This window comes from Scardinius erythrophthalmus (assembly GCF_964197995.2).
Source record: "Scardinius erythrophthalmus genome assembly, chromosome: 16".
Lineage (NCBI taxonomy): Eukaryota > Metazoa > Chordata > Actinopteri > Cypriniformes > Leuciscidae > Scardinius > Scardinius erythrophthalmus.
The window spans coordinates 23703425-23716538 of record NC_138236.1 but is presented as its reverse complement, the minus strand read 5'-3'; the positions used below and the strand labels follow the sequence as shown (position 1 = coordinate 23716538).

General features: G+C 38.3%; 1 protein-coding gene across 1 annotated transcript in view; it reads left to right on the top strand.

The window, feature by feature from the left end:
* The window catches only part of c4b (complement C4B (Chido/Rodgers blood group)), a 55347-nt gene that overhangs the window by 25463 nt on the left and 16770 nt on the right, over positions 1–13114 (top strand). Inside the window, exons 21-34 of the mRNA XM_081388928.1 lie at positions 1881–2102; positions 2212–2263; positions 2392–2481; positions 2675–2881; positions 3500–3575; positions 3680–3872; positions 4031–4132; positions 5715–5877; positions 5995–6209; positions 6325–6483; positions 6805–6864; positions 8847–8937; positions 9082–9253; positions 9379–9469. Of these exons, the coding sequence (XP_081245054.1) occupies positions 1881–2102; positions 2212–2263; positions 2392–2481; positions 2675–2881; positions 3500–3575; positions 3680–3872; positions 4031–4132; positions 5715–5877; positions 5995–6209; positions 6325–6483; positions 6805–6864; positions 8847–8937; positions 9082–9253; positions 9379–9469 (1893 nt within the window). The remainder of the gene's footprint in view (positions 1–1880; positions 2103–2211; positions 2264–2391; positions 2482–2674; positions 2882–3499; positions 3576–3679; positions 3873–4030; positions 4133–5714; positions 5878–5994; positions 6210–6324; positions 6484–6804; positions 6865–8846; positions 8938–9081; positions 9254–9378; positions 9470–13114) is intronic.

Here is a 13114-nt window from a genome sequence, read left to right as displayed (position 1 = left end):
CTCTGCGTGATGGTTCTCTGTATTCTCTGGAGGAATAACAAGAGTCTCTGTAGCTGGCGTGGCGCTCAGGTGAGCGGCGGTGGCTGGACTGCTCATAGTTATAATGAGAACTGTAGCGTCCTTCCCTGGACTCATAGCTTCGTCGTGGGGCCTGGTGCTTGGTGCGTACTGGCTCGGGAGAATCATATCTGGTTGATTCCCTGTAGTCCTTTGTCTCTCTGCTGTAGTCATGATGCCTGTCAAAGGACCGTTGTGGTGGTGTCTCCCTGTCCCGGAAGTAGACTGATTTGTACTGGGTTGAAGCACCTCCATAATCCAGCCCTTCTCGGTAAAGTCTATCTCTGGCAGTTACAGTACGTGGCTCTGGATGGGAACTGCTGGGCTCCACTTTGGCTCTGAGCTGCTCGTTCTGTATTTTTAATTCCTCCATTGCTGCTAGGAGATCTTCCCTTTCACGCTCAAGTATTTGGCACTCCCTTCTCCACTCATCTGCAGAAGATTCCCATTTATCAGTGACTGACCATCGCGCTGGGCTGTGATGCAGCTGACTTTCTGGGGATGTAGAGCGTGAATCAGGTCTGCTGTGGTCCTCTTCGTCTAGTCGCTCTCTGGACTGTGATTCAGAAGACTTCTTGGTTTGAGATCTGGTCGGGAGATCAGACAAGTCATAATCTTGCAAGTAGTTAGGGAGGGACCGCTGCCTCCTGGATCGTGCACTAGACTCTTTATCCGAGGTGGTAGACATCTTGCTCCGCTGCAGGCTCTGGATCCGGCTCGAAGGACCACTTTGTACAGAAGAGGACTGGCTTCTTTGATTAAGATAGTTTGTGGATCGTTAGGTAGAGCTCACAGCGGGTGATCGGTCAGAATCACGCAAGATTTCTTCATTGGAAGTATTTATTGAATTTACAACTGCATGATTGAATATGTATATTGATGTGTGGTTCTGAAACAAATAAAAGAAATAAAACAAACGTAATTAGTTGAATACAAATGAATGATTATCATGCAACAAACCTCTATTTGTATTAACTGTATCCTAATATAATAATATAGCAGGAATAATATACAATAATATTGTAACATGGCTGAAACTGGCATTGAAAGAATGAAAAAGGCTGTTTTGTGTTTCTAAACAGCTACAACTATAACAAAGAGAAAGAATAAACCATTCGCACTACAATAGCTCCCTCTGCTGGTCGCATAAATAACTACACCAGGCCGCTCTGAGAAATGTCACGTGACGACCAGTGTACATGCGGGAGGTGCGTGCCCTATAACCAATTAACTGGATTGAAGGCGAATATCACCGCGATAGTTCTCAAACTATGCGCAAAGGTGCTTAACTGGTATTCTACAATGTGTAACCAAAGAATAATGCCCGAGTGGCAACCTATACATTGATAGAAAGAAGCATCACGACACGAGGTCTAGCCGGGGAGGAAACGCCTGAGCTTACATTTAGAAACACTAAACAGACAAAACACTTCCAATATAGCCTTAGCAATAACTGTAAAAGAACAACAAAATACCGATTCTTACTTGTAAAGACGCACACAGAATAAAGCAGTTGTATCAAGGCAGGTTGTAAGTCCGTACGGTTAGCGTACACTACCGGCAAAAGTCTCTGACAGAATGCTACCCACGTGCAGCGATCCTGAGTCAACTTGTGATTGGCTAAGAATCCAGGTGAAGCAAGGCGTCTTCCAGTAGGAGAGAGAGAGTCACAGTAAAGTGTGTGATGTTTAGTGGCCACAAGGGGGCCTTTTTTACAATTATTATTATTATTATTATGAAACAAAACAAAATTTAAATAATCACAACAGCATTTGAATATATTTCTGAGATTAACATATATTTTCATTGACTTTCCTGGTCAGCTTGTTGTGCAAATGAAGAAAGTGGATGGTCTTTGTTCACCTGGGTCAGCATCTTCCTCTTCCACTGTCAGAATCAGTCTGGAGCAAAAGTCATCTCAAACTGTGACTTTTCCGGCTGTTCCCATGGTAACAGGCCAAATCCCTATCACTATTGCACTTTATGAAGATGATGATGAAGAAAAAACGAATGTGGATGCTATTCAAAAGATGCTCTTGGTCATGGTAAGGGGAAGGGGAATATCAAAATACTCAAATTTATCCTTTTTTTTTTGGAACAATTGGAGTTCAGTGATTCTAAAATCTGTCTTTTGTCTTTCTCTCCATGTCTCAGAATGAGGGAGTGGAAATGAGAGAAGAGCAGACTTATTTTATTAATCTGGCTGGTGAGATTGTTAGCTATCGTTTGATTGCCCTGTTCGCCCAGATATACACATATGGTGGCTGTGTTTTTTGACAAAGTTTGTGACATGGTAATCTCAACGTGTATAAAAACCTGAACTCTGCTCATCAGGTAGAAGTGACCAGCGCTTGTTTATTGATGGATCTTTCCCAAACAGCACCGTCCCTGAAACGAATGTCAACCTGTTTGTCAAACTAGAAGGTCAAATTCTCAATTTCTGATATTGCTTATTTATTATTATCATTATTTATTGGTCAAGTCAAACCTAATTACTGTATATATATATATATATATATATATATATATATATATATATATATATATATATATATATATATTCTATTTTATTTATTTTATTTATTTCTATTTTAATATTTTAATTTTTTTAATGCAGAAGAAGGATTTGCCCAGTCCACTGCTGTTCAGTTACTCTCACCATCCAAAGTGGAAAATATGATCCGGGCACCGAAAGGCTGTGGAGAGCAGACTATGATCTTTATGTCTCCAACTGCTTTGTCAATCCGCTACCTGGACAAAAGTCAAAAATGGCTGGAACTGGAAGCAGGCTCCAGAGACAAAGCATTAAATTTCATTGAGCAAGGTTTACTGTATGCCCAACACAATCTCATGACAATTTGTAACTATTTGACATTTAGCGGATTTGTGGCTAATTCATATGAATTCATACAATCTCATTCATACATGTTCGTATGATCTGCTTACGCCCCAGTGATGGGTGTGTATAGGGGTGGGGTTAGGATGGACCTCCATGCTTATCTTTTTCTGAAAGATCGTACATTTTTGTATTCATCATACTAATTCACAGTGACGTGCACAGACACAAGGTTGGGGGGTCCGGTCAAGAGGGCCCTTCAACGGATGAGGCTCTGTGCATGTCCCTGCTAATTCATATCAAATTGGCACTTTGTTACTTCATAACATAGTTAGGTTTTCCTGTGAGATTAGGTTGTTATGCCACATAAGAAATTAAATGGAATCTGAAAAAAAGAGAAGGTGAAAAAATAATGACAGAATTTTTGTTTTTAAGTGAATTTTCTTCAGTCAGCATCAAATATCCATCACAGCCCTGTTTGCATTAACAACCATATTAAATATAGTGTCTTTTCTTACTAAGGTCTGTGATTTAACACAGTTTGATTGCATCAGGCTGTACCCTGCTCTGACTAAAAGTTTGTGGTGTCACATTTTATTCTGGCAGCTTATGAACGAATTTTAACATTCAAAAAGCCTGATGGATCCTATGGAGCTTGGCTTAACTATCCGACAAGTACATGGTAAGTTTGCATTTAAAAATATGCAAAGTCATACAAATGTTTTATGCAAATCAGCAACACTTGCCACTTGCCAGCAGTATCAGATGGCTTCTCACTTCTCATAGGTTGACTGCGTTGGTGGTGAAAGTGTTGTCTATTGTGGCTGATCGACAGATAGAAACTCTTGACCAGCGAGGAACAACCGAACGAATGATTTCACAAGAGGACATCCGCCAAGCAGTCACATATCTGACTAGAACACAGAGCTCAGATGGGTCTTTCACTGATGCTAATCCAGTCATACACAGGGAAATGCAGGTCTGAACGTCTCCCATCATTTGCCAGTAAACCAAGGGGTTTTTGCAAAAAGCTTTACTCTGTCAAACAACATGTGAAACATTGCAAAATAATATAAACAGGAATTGCATTCCTGTGGTACTGCAATAAATGTGCTGATATTCAGTGTTTCTGTGTAGGGAGGTATCGGAGGAGTTGAACAAGATGCCTCTTTAACAGCTTTCATCACGATAGCCCTTAAGCATTCCCTCCCTTTCTTGGACAGAGAAACAACTAATGTGGTAAGAACCATTGATTGTATGATTTACACTGGCCTCAAGAAGTATTTGGACACGTAAGCCACAATCTACAGCACCACTAAGAGGATATGGTGATGGAAAAAATTTGTTTTAATGTTTTTGCGTTAATCACTCATAAAACGTTTGCGCTCCCCTGCTCACAAAAGCATAAAAAAAAAACTTATTTCATCACCAGTTTCACGTTCAAAAAAAGTGAACAAAGTTAACACAAAGAAGAACACCATTTTTTTTCCAAGAGAATGGAAAGTGCAAGGGGAATGCTAAAGCATATACATATCTTTTTTCCATGTCCCTTTAGGGGCTATGTAAAAAAAAAAAGTGAAAATGTATTTGCATTATATAACTAAATATCAAAGCAAGTGGCACTTTATAAAGGAAATATAGCACAGACAAATCTTTTCATTAAAGCGTTTCGCAAAAAAAAGAAAAAAGAAAAGTTGGCTAGGTTTCAAAATATGAAACAATATCAAAATAAAGACAAAAATTCTCAGACACTTTTTAGTTTTCAAAATGTATAGAATATGTTTATTGGGGGAGATTACTTCATACATGTTTCAATTTGCTTTTGGTTGGTAAAAAAGCAGTTGGTTTCATATTTTGTATGAAATGCAATGAAATTCAAACATTGTAAAGTGAGACTTAAGTGTCCAATACTTTGTGGGGTCACTGCATTGGAAATTGTCAAAACCTGAAATGTCTTGCTCCTGGAACATTTTGCTGCACTTTTCAAGTGTCACGCTCACAATAGTCGCGCTGTAAGCAATACAATGTAAAAAGTGCCTGTGGGTACATTTTTGTATGATGATATTGCATTGCTTGTAGCACATTTAACAGCAGTTTCAATGTTAAATGTCCAGTGACTAGCGCTAAATAGTCTGTTCAATTTTCTCAGAAACAGTTAAATGCGACTGTCTAAATTTTATTACGTGGTCAACGCACATATATTGGCAGTTTAAAAATGAAATGTCCATTGTGTGGAGCAAAAAAGGTTAGTGCTCTATCGTGTTTGAAAATAACATAGGCCTACCACCTACAATGTGAATACAGTGGTCTTACACAATACCCAAATCTGTACTCGTGTTTCACGGGACTCATACCTCTAAGTCCTCCACATCATAACTGCAAGGCTGTACCTGGTGAGCTACCAAGCATGTTTACTGCAAAGCTATAAGCCACATGGAGTTGTTTATGTGATGCAAACGTCAAAACGCATTGCTTTACAAATCATGCACTATGGTAAGTGTAGCTATCTATTGTGCAAGGAACTGGTTAAAAATGTATCTTTATTACTAATAATTTGCCCCTGTAATCATAATTGGTGTGAAAAGGAGCAACAGTTGTTGGTGTTTTACTGCCTTTAGTGTTCATTTCAGCTGGAAACTGCAGTGAAATGTGTGTATAGGTACTGTTTTTTTGTTTTTTTTGCAGTTTTGCAGAAATGTAGTTAGAGTTACATATTTCCTATTAGCTTGGATTGACAGAAAGCCTGTTAGAGACACTAATGAAAGAATACAATGTTTTAATAAATAAAGGAAACCAAATTCTATCTTTTAATGCTCACTAGGAGAACAGCATCTCTCGTGCCACTGACTTCCTCCTTAAACGGGTTGATGATCTTAAAAGACCTTATGCGCTATCCATTACGGCGTACTGTTTGTCTACCTGCCTCGCTGACCAAACTCAAGCAAGGTCAGCATGGAGCAAACTCAGAAGTCTTGCAAAACCAGGTATCATACCAATTATTGACTTGTTTATGGAAGTGATCATGACTTTAATAATTTATTTTAGTCATTCATGTATTTCTGCAAATTCTTTCCTTTCACATGCTCAATTGAACCGGTAAGTGGGAGAGTGTCTTGTGTGGCAAGATTATGACCATATGCGACTGGTAAATGAGGCTAAAAGTTCCCGTGTGCCCCCTGGAGTGGCGTTAACAGTAGAGACCACCGCATACGCTCTCATGACTGCACTAAAACAGAATGACTTAATAACAGCACATGCTGCTGCATGCTACTTGTCTTCTCAAGAGAACTATGAAGGAGGATTCAAATCAACACAGGTTAGCCTAATGATACTGGATCAAACTGTGTATGTATGTTACTCTAATTCCAAGGTTTTCGAAAAAGGAATTCTAAAATGAGAGCACTATTTTATACCATTCAAATACACTTTAGGATACTATCATGGCTTTGGAAGCCCTCTCAGAGTATGCACTGAGTATACCAGAAACCCCCATCACTACAGTCATTGCACAGTTCACCGTTCCAGGAAGGTCTGAGATGGAGAAGCTGCAGTTGGACAAAACTGAAAAGAAAGTGGAAACAGAGTTAAAGGTAAACAGTCTGAACCTGTAGCTGACTAAAAAAAAGATAGATCAGCTATTTCTGCTTAAAAGTTTATGAATCCCACTGGGGCAGCTACTATTGGTATATCAATTATATAAATTATTGTAAAATCTTTAATATATAAAAAAAAAACATTTCATAATAATATAGACATTTCAAATTGAATGAATGTCAGAATGTTGTACTCCAGGTGTCACAGTAAGTTCACATGTTCTTATAAACAGTTTCACTATGACTACAGTTATCTTAGTTTTCTGTTATTTTTTTCATTCTGACCTGTTTATCATGATATAATTTTTGTCTTTTCAGAGACTAGTAGGAAGAGGAATACATATAAGTCTTTCAGGAGAAGGAAAGGCTAAAATGAAAGTAAGCAGTAATGAAAAATATTTCCATATTGTGTATATACTATATATTTCCCTTTTGAATGTAAATCAATACTGCGTCATGGCTTTGATGCTATGAGAATGAATCTCCATGACCGATGTCTTCAGGAAGTCGCTTGTCTGTTTGCATTTTTGTGATATTGTTCGTCAAATTGTTTGTCTCACTCTGTGATTTAGACAGTATGGCCACCAGAAAGATAAGATAAGGAGCTGTGCATTGCCGTGCTCCCACTTTAGTATGGGGGATGACATGCATGATATGTATTATGTGTTTGGGAGAGGAGCACGCTCAGTCAGCCCTCAAAAAGGCTGACTGTCCTCTTTGTGAGTGTTTCAAGATAGAAGAAGCTCCGCTCCTACCTGGTTCTCTTCTCAAGCGATTAGAGACAGGCATTTGTAGTTTGGGTCCTGTGTTAGCTGAGGCGGCATGGCGGCTTTGATTATGGGGATCACAATTGAGTTAGCTGAGGCAGAACTTGAGACAGGTGTTCTCCTATCTCTTGTCCTCTCTACCGACTCTGAAAGCAACCTTGCAGTTCGGATCATGCGTTTGCTGAGGTGGATTACACTCGCAGTTTGAGGCGAGAGCAGACGGGTGTCCCCCTGTCTCTCTCCAGCTGTGTGCAACCAGAGGGATAGGTGTCTCACACCACAATACAATGGGTGCTCACTCTTCCTAGATGGACTCAAGGAGCTGTCTTGCTAACCCACCCCTCTTCTGAGGATATTTTGGCACAAGTAAGTTGTTAGGGCTGCCTGACCCTCTAGAAAATAATAGGCATTTCCTTTTAACTAGTCCCCTCTTTATTACTTTCAATTGTTTCAGTGCACTGAAAGGGGGCAGGGGGTTATGACCAGTTTTGGATTTAGCACAGGAAGTATCTTAGGTTCGCTTTTGGAGGCAATGCGTACCAACATGGAAGGTACCAAACTTTAGGAGATGTAAATCCCCACCACGGTGATTCGGGGACAGCAATCTCCAGTGGGTTTTCTCTGCTTAGCAATGCTGCCGGAGTGTGGTGTTCGCCTCCCTTTTCAGAGAATTTCGGACACGTAAGTTTGTTACAGCATTTTTTTTCCACTTTGAAAATGCTGGGCATTGTCTTTTCAATCAGACCCATGGTTGCAAAGTTCAGCTGTTCCATGCCAGTGAGTTGTTCAAGGCACTGAATTGAGCAATTCTCTCTCTTATCTCATACCCTAACCCAATGGCGTTCAGTGGCCTGAGGGCCAGCCCCATCCCTACCAGACTGGATTACATTCATCCTCGAGGGTATTGACTGTATTCATTGTAAACATTTCTCAATAAGGCTTACCACTCCTGCCTGGCTCTCTTCTTGAGGGATGGGAGTCAGCAAGGGGTCTGTGGTCACCATTCGCCCCATCTTCAGTCACAAGTGAATACTCCCATTGATTAGTTTGGGCGGTCCCTGCCAGTTTGCAGCTTTAGGGCCTCGAAGATGTTTGTGCAAGGGCAAGATGTTAGTGCAGCAGCAGGCTGGTCCTCTCCACACACATTCATAAGATTTTAAATTCTGGACAAGGATTTAACCATGGGATTACAGGTCCTTCTGGGTTGATCCAGTAATTCTGTTTCACAGCCTTGATGGGCAGGCATCTTCCCTCAGTGTGGCAGCATTGCTATTGATGTTACCATAGCGCCACAATGCAGCATCTGGTTTATGTGTATGTCTATGTATATGTGTATATGTTTATATATATATATATATGTGTGTGTGTGTGTGTATATATGTATATATATATATATATATATATATATATATATATATATATATATATATATATATATACACAGTATATATATATACTGTTATTTGTAATATTTGTAATTTGTAATATTATTGAAATATTGCTGTAACTTAATAAATGCTGACCCCAAACTTTTGAATGGTAGTATATATGTATTGAGGTTATGAATATATATATTTTGTTTTGCTACTGTAGGTGGCAAAGGCTTATTATGCTCTTAAGGAAGAATCCAACTGCGCTGATTTGTCAATAAATGTGACCGTAGAGGGAAAAGTGGAATACACAAGTGAGTTATATTAACTTTATTGATATATTTATATCTAATTTATGCAGATTATTAGGTATAATATACACATATTATCTCACTGAGTACTAACTGTGTAATTATTCTTTCTTTCTTTCTTTTTTTTTTCTTTTTTTTTTTTTTTAGCTGAAGTAAAACAAACTTTCAATTACTATGAAGACTATGAACAGGAAGAAGAGAGGAAGGAGGAGGAAGATCTCCCCCATTCTGGCATTGAGTGGTTTGATGCTCGCAGCAGACAAAGAAGAGACACCACTCAAAACACGCAAAATGATGTGGTCTATACGGTGTGTGTCAGGTGAGAAAAAAAGTATTCTGACAAACATCAATCGTAGCAATCATAATCTGCTGTCTTGAAGGATATTATCATAATCTTGTTATAATCATAAACTATAGTATATCATCACCTGTCTTCTCTCACAGGCACACACAGGGGAGGAACCTCTCTGGAATGGCCATTGCCGACATTACTCTACTTAGTGGCTTTGATGCAATCAATACAGATCTGGAAAAGGTCAACACTAATCTTATTTAATTACTTTTGAATTTATGTGGCATTTTGAAATTATTATGATTCATTTTTAAAAGAAATAAATAGCATGTTTTTAGCATGTTTTTCCTTTAAAAGATTTTATTAAATTTTAATAAAATCTTTTATATTTTAAAATATATATTTAAAAAAATAGTTTATATAGAATTGTATACACTGATGAGCCAAAACATTATGACCAGTCACAGGTGAAGTGAATTTTGTTGATCATCTCCTAACAAGACCACATACAGTATTAAGGTCTGGGTAGATTAGATGGTAAGCAAACAATCAATTTTCAGGAGAAATGGGCAGGAATAAAGATCTGAGCAAATTTGACAAGGGCCAAATTGTTATGGCAAGGTGACTAGGTCAGAGTATCTGAAGCACAAGGGTAACGAAGGGCACATGAGCGTCAGAACTGAACCATATACCATATACCACCGGACACCTTCAGTGGTCTTGTAGAGTCCATGCCTCTGCGGGTCAGAACCGTTTTGCCAGCACGCGGAGGACCAACAGCATATTAGGCAGGGGCTCATAATGTATTTGCTCATCAGTGTATGCATATACAGTATATATGAAACTCTATGGCCACGTACACGCTGCAACTAAATTCGATTGTCAATTCACCTTTTAGTGCTTAATCCTGTTCTGTTCAGTAATTTGCGAGAGTAACAACCGCATTCTACAACCGAATGAACTCCCGAAAAATCCAGGTAGTGACAACCGCATGTAGGCCTACAAAAATTCTACGCAGTGTACAGAACCGAACTGAACAACTAAGCTGTTAAAGGGTTAGTTCACCCAAAAATGAAAATTCTGTCAGTAATTACTCACCCTCATGTTGTTCCAACCCCGTAAGACCTTCGTTCATCTTCGGAACACAAATTAAGATATTTTTGATTAAATCTGAGCGCTGTCTCACTCCTCCATAGACTTCTAAGGGACTGAAACTTGCTGGCCCAGAAAAGTTATTAAAGAGATCGTTAATATAGTCCAAGTGACCACAGTGGCTTAATCTTCAGTTTATCAAGCGGCGAGAATACTTTTTGTGCGCTAAAACGCGTCAGTGTTGCACGTCACCACGTAGGCTCACTATTGGCCGACGCTGGTCATGTGTGTGACGCGCTGCGCAAAAACACTACGTTAACTCACTCGAGGCCCAGAGAGAAGGAAATGAATAGTGGAATAAAGTCGTTATTTTTGTTTTTGTTTTAGCGCAAAAAGTATTCTCGTCGCTTGATAAACTTAAGATTAAGCCACTGTAGTCACTTGGACTATATTAACGATCTCTTTAATAACTTTTCTGGGCCAGCAAGTTTCAGTCCCTTAAAAGCCTATGGAGGAGTGAGACAGCGCTCAGATTTAATCAAAAATATCTTAATTTGTGTTCCGAAGATGAACGAAGGTCTTACGAGGTTGGAACAACATGAGGGTGAGTAATTACTGACAGAATTTTCATTTTTGGGTGAACTATCCCTTTAATGACATATTTTAACGTGCATCAGAAATGTTTCTCTCTTCTTTATGTGCGGTGCAATAAATCTCAGGAAAAACTGTACGAACCTTGACTCATTCGTTTTGCAAGATCTTGCTAGAAACAGCGAGCAAAACAAGGCCACAATAATCCAAAATAAATCCAAATGCTTTATGCTGAAAATAAGACCAAAATATTCGGACCTGCACCTGCTGACTTTAATAACTCCGTAAACTCGATCGCTTTATGAGTCAAAGCTGACTAAAAGTGATCGAGGATGGATTTCAGCAAACTTGATGAACCCGTGATATCTTCTTCGGGGCGTAAAAGGAAAATAAAAGCTGAAACTTTTTCACGGAATCTTGCTAAAACAGCAGATTAGTGGTGAGGGAAAAGCTCTCTGTATTGCGTGTACGTTAATCACAACAACAAAGTTTGACAGTAGACCTATGTCAGCTGAGAAGAATAACGTTACAAAGATTAACCAAGTGTTTTATTATGTATCATAGCAATTACTTGGCTTTGTTTAACTCTGAAACATGAAACGAGTTATCTGCTTTTGCCACAAAAAAAAAAAAAAAAAAAATATTTAAAATATATATAAATACTTTCAATGAACTTTAATTTTATAAGTTACCTGTATTTTTTTGTTTTTTTTTGTTTTTTTTTTGTTATTATTATTACTAAATCAAAAGACCCAGCTGCAGTTTGATTGATATTTAAATGCACAATATATATAAAAAAAACATGATATATGAAAATGAACAAGAACGGAGTTACCTGTTTTTGCAAATGAACTCTTCTGTTATAGAGTTCATTTGCAAAAACAGATAACTCCGGTCTTGTTCATTTTCATACATCATGTTTTTTTTTTTTTACTTGTAACAAACAACTTGTAAATGTCCCAGTTGGGAGAGGGTGTGCAATTTTCAAAGAGTTTAATTAAACTTTCATGTTATATATTTTTGCATGTATTATTGTGAGTTAGTAAACGTAACTGGGCCGGGTTTCCCGATAACGATGTATCTTAGCTCTTAAGAGCGCTTTCTACGTGCTAAGTTACGAACGCTCGCAGCAATTCCACGAGCGTTTCCCAAAAATGCACTTAACATGAACGCGCGAGAACGCGCTCTACGTGCTACTTAAGAGTCGCTGTCCATTCGTGAAGTGCTGAAACATAACCTTATAATCGTATTCTGAACGTTTAACCTAATAATTGTCATCTGTTGTGGATTAGCAATCAAGACAAGTCTAAAGCACCTACAGGCGGAGGCACTGATAAAATGGCTGAAAAAAAAAAAAAAAAAAAAAAACGAAAACATATACCTTTCAAAGAGATGAAATTAATGTCCTTTTAGAGGAGATAGAGTGAAACAAAGATGTAATTTTTAACAGATTTAAAGGATTTTTTATTTTTATTTTTTTGTTCATTATAGCCTATTAAAATTTGATTAAAATTATTAGATTAAATTATTTATATTTTTTTCTGACCTTTTTAATTATTTAATTTATACATTAATTTAACCAACAACAACAACAAAAAAGAGTAATAAAGTGTACAATAAAGTACAATCAAAACCTTATATTATAATCACATTGCATTTGAATAAAGTTAAAGGTGTAATCTGCCGGTTGTCCTGCAGGTGTCCTCATAACTCTGTCTTCTTACGATGAACTTGAGGATGTACGATTACTCCAGAGCACTCGTAGATCTACGAAGATTTTCAAGTGCTACTTAAGCTCCGATGCTTTTGGGAAACAGACCATAATATTAAGATCAGTAGTACGATCGTTTTTACGATCAACTTAGGCTTACGATGCTTTTGGGAAACGCAGCCCTGGTTGTGTACACTTGGCACATACTATCTAAATATTGATTAATCGATCGATATAGCCCTGAATCGTATCGAATCGTATCGTCGAATATTTTGAGGTATCGGCAAATATCGTATCGCTGGCTGAGAGAATTGATTTCATATCGTATCGTGATTAACTGTCCGATTTACACCCCTAATGGCAACACTGAGAGAGTGCGCTCTGTGAAGCAGCCTTTCCAAGAAAAAGCATGTCACGACGCCTCCGTCGACTTTGCTTTAGTTTAGTTCCTGTTTAGTTTAGAGGCCAGAACGTTGCTTTGGTTACAACACAGA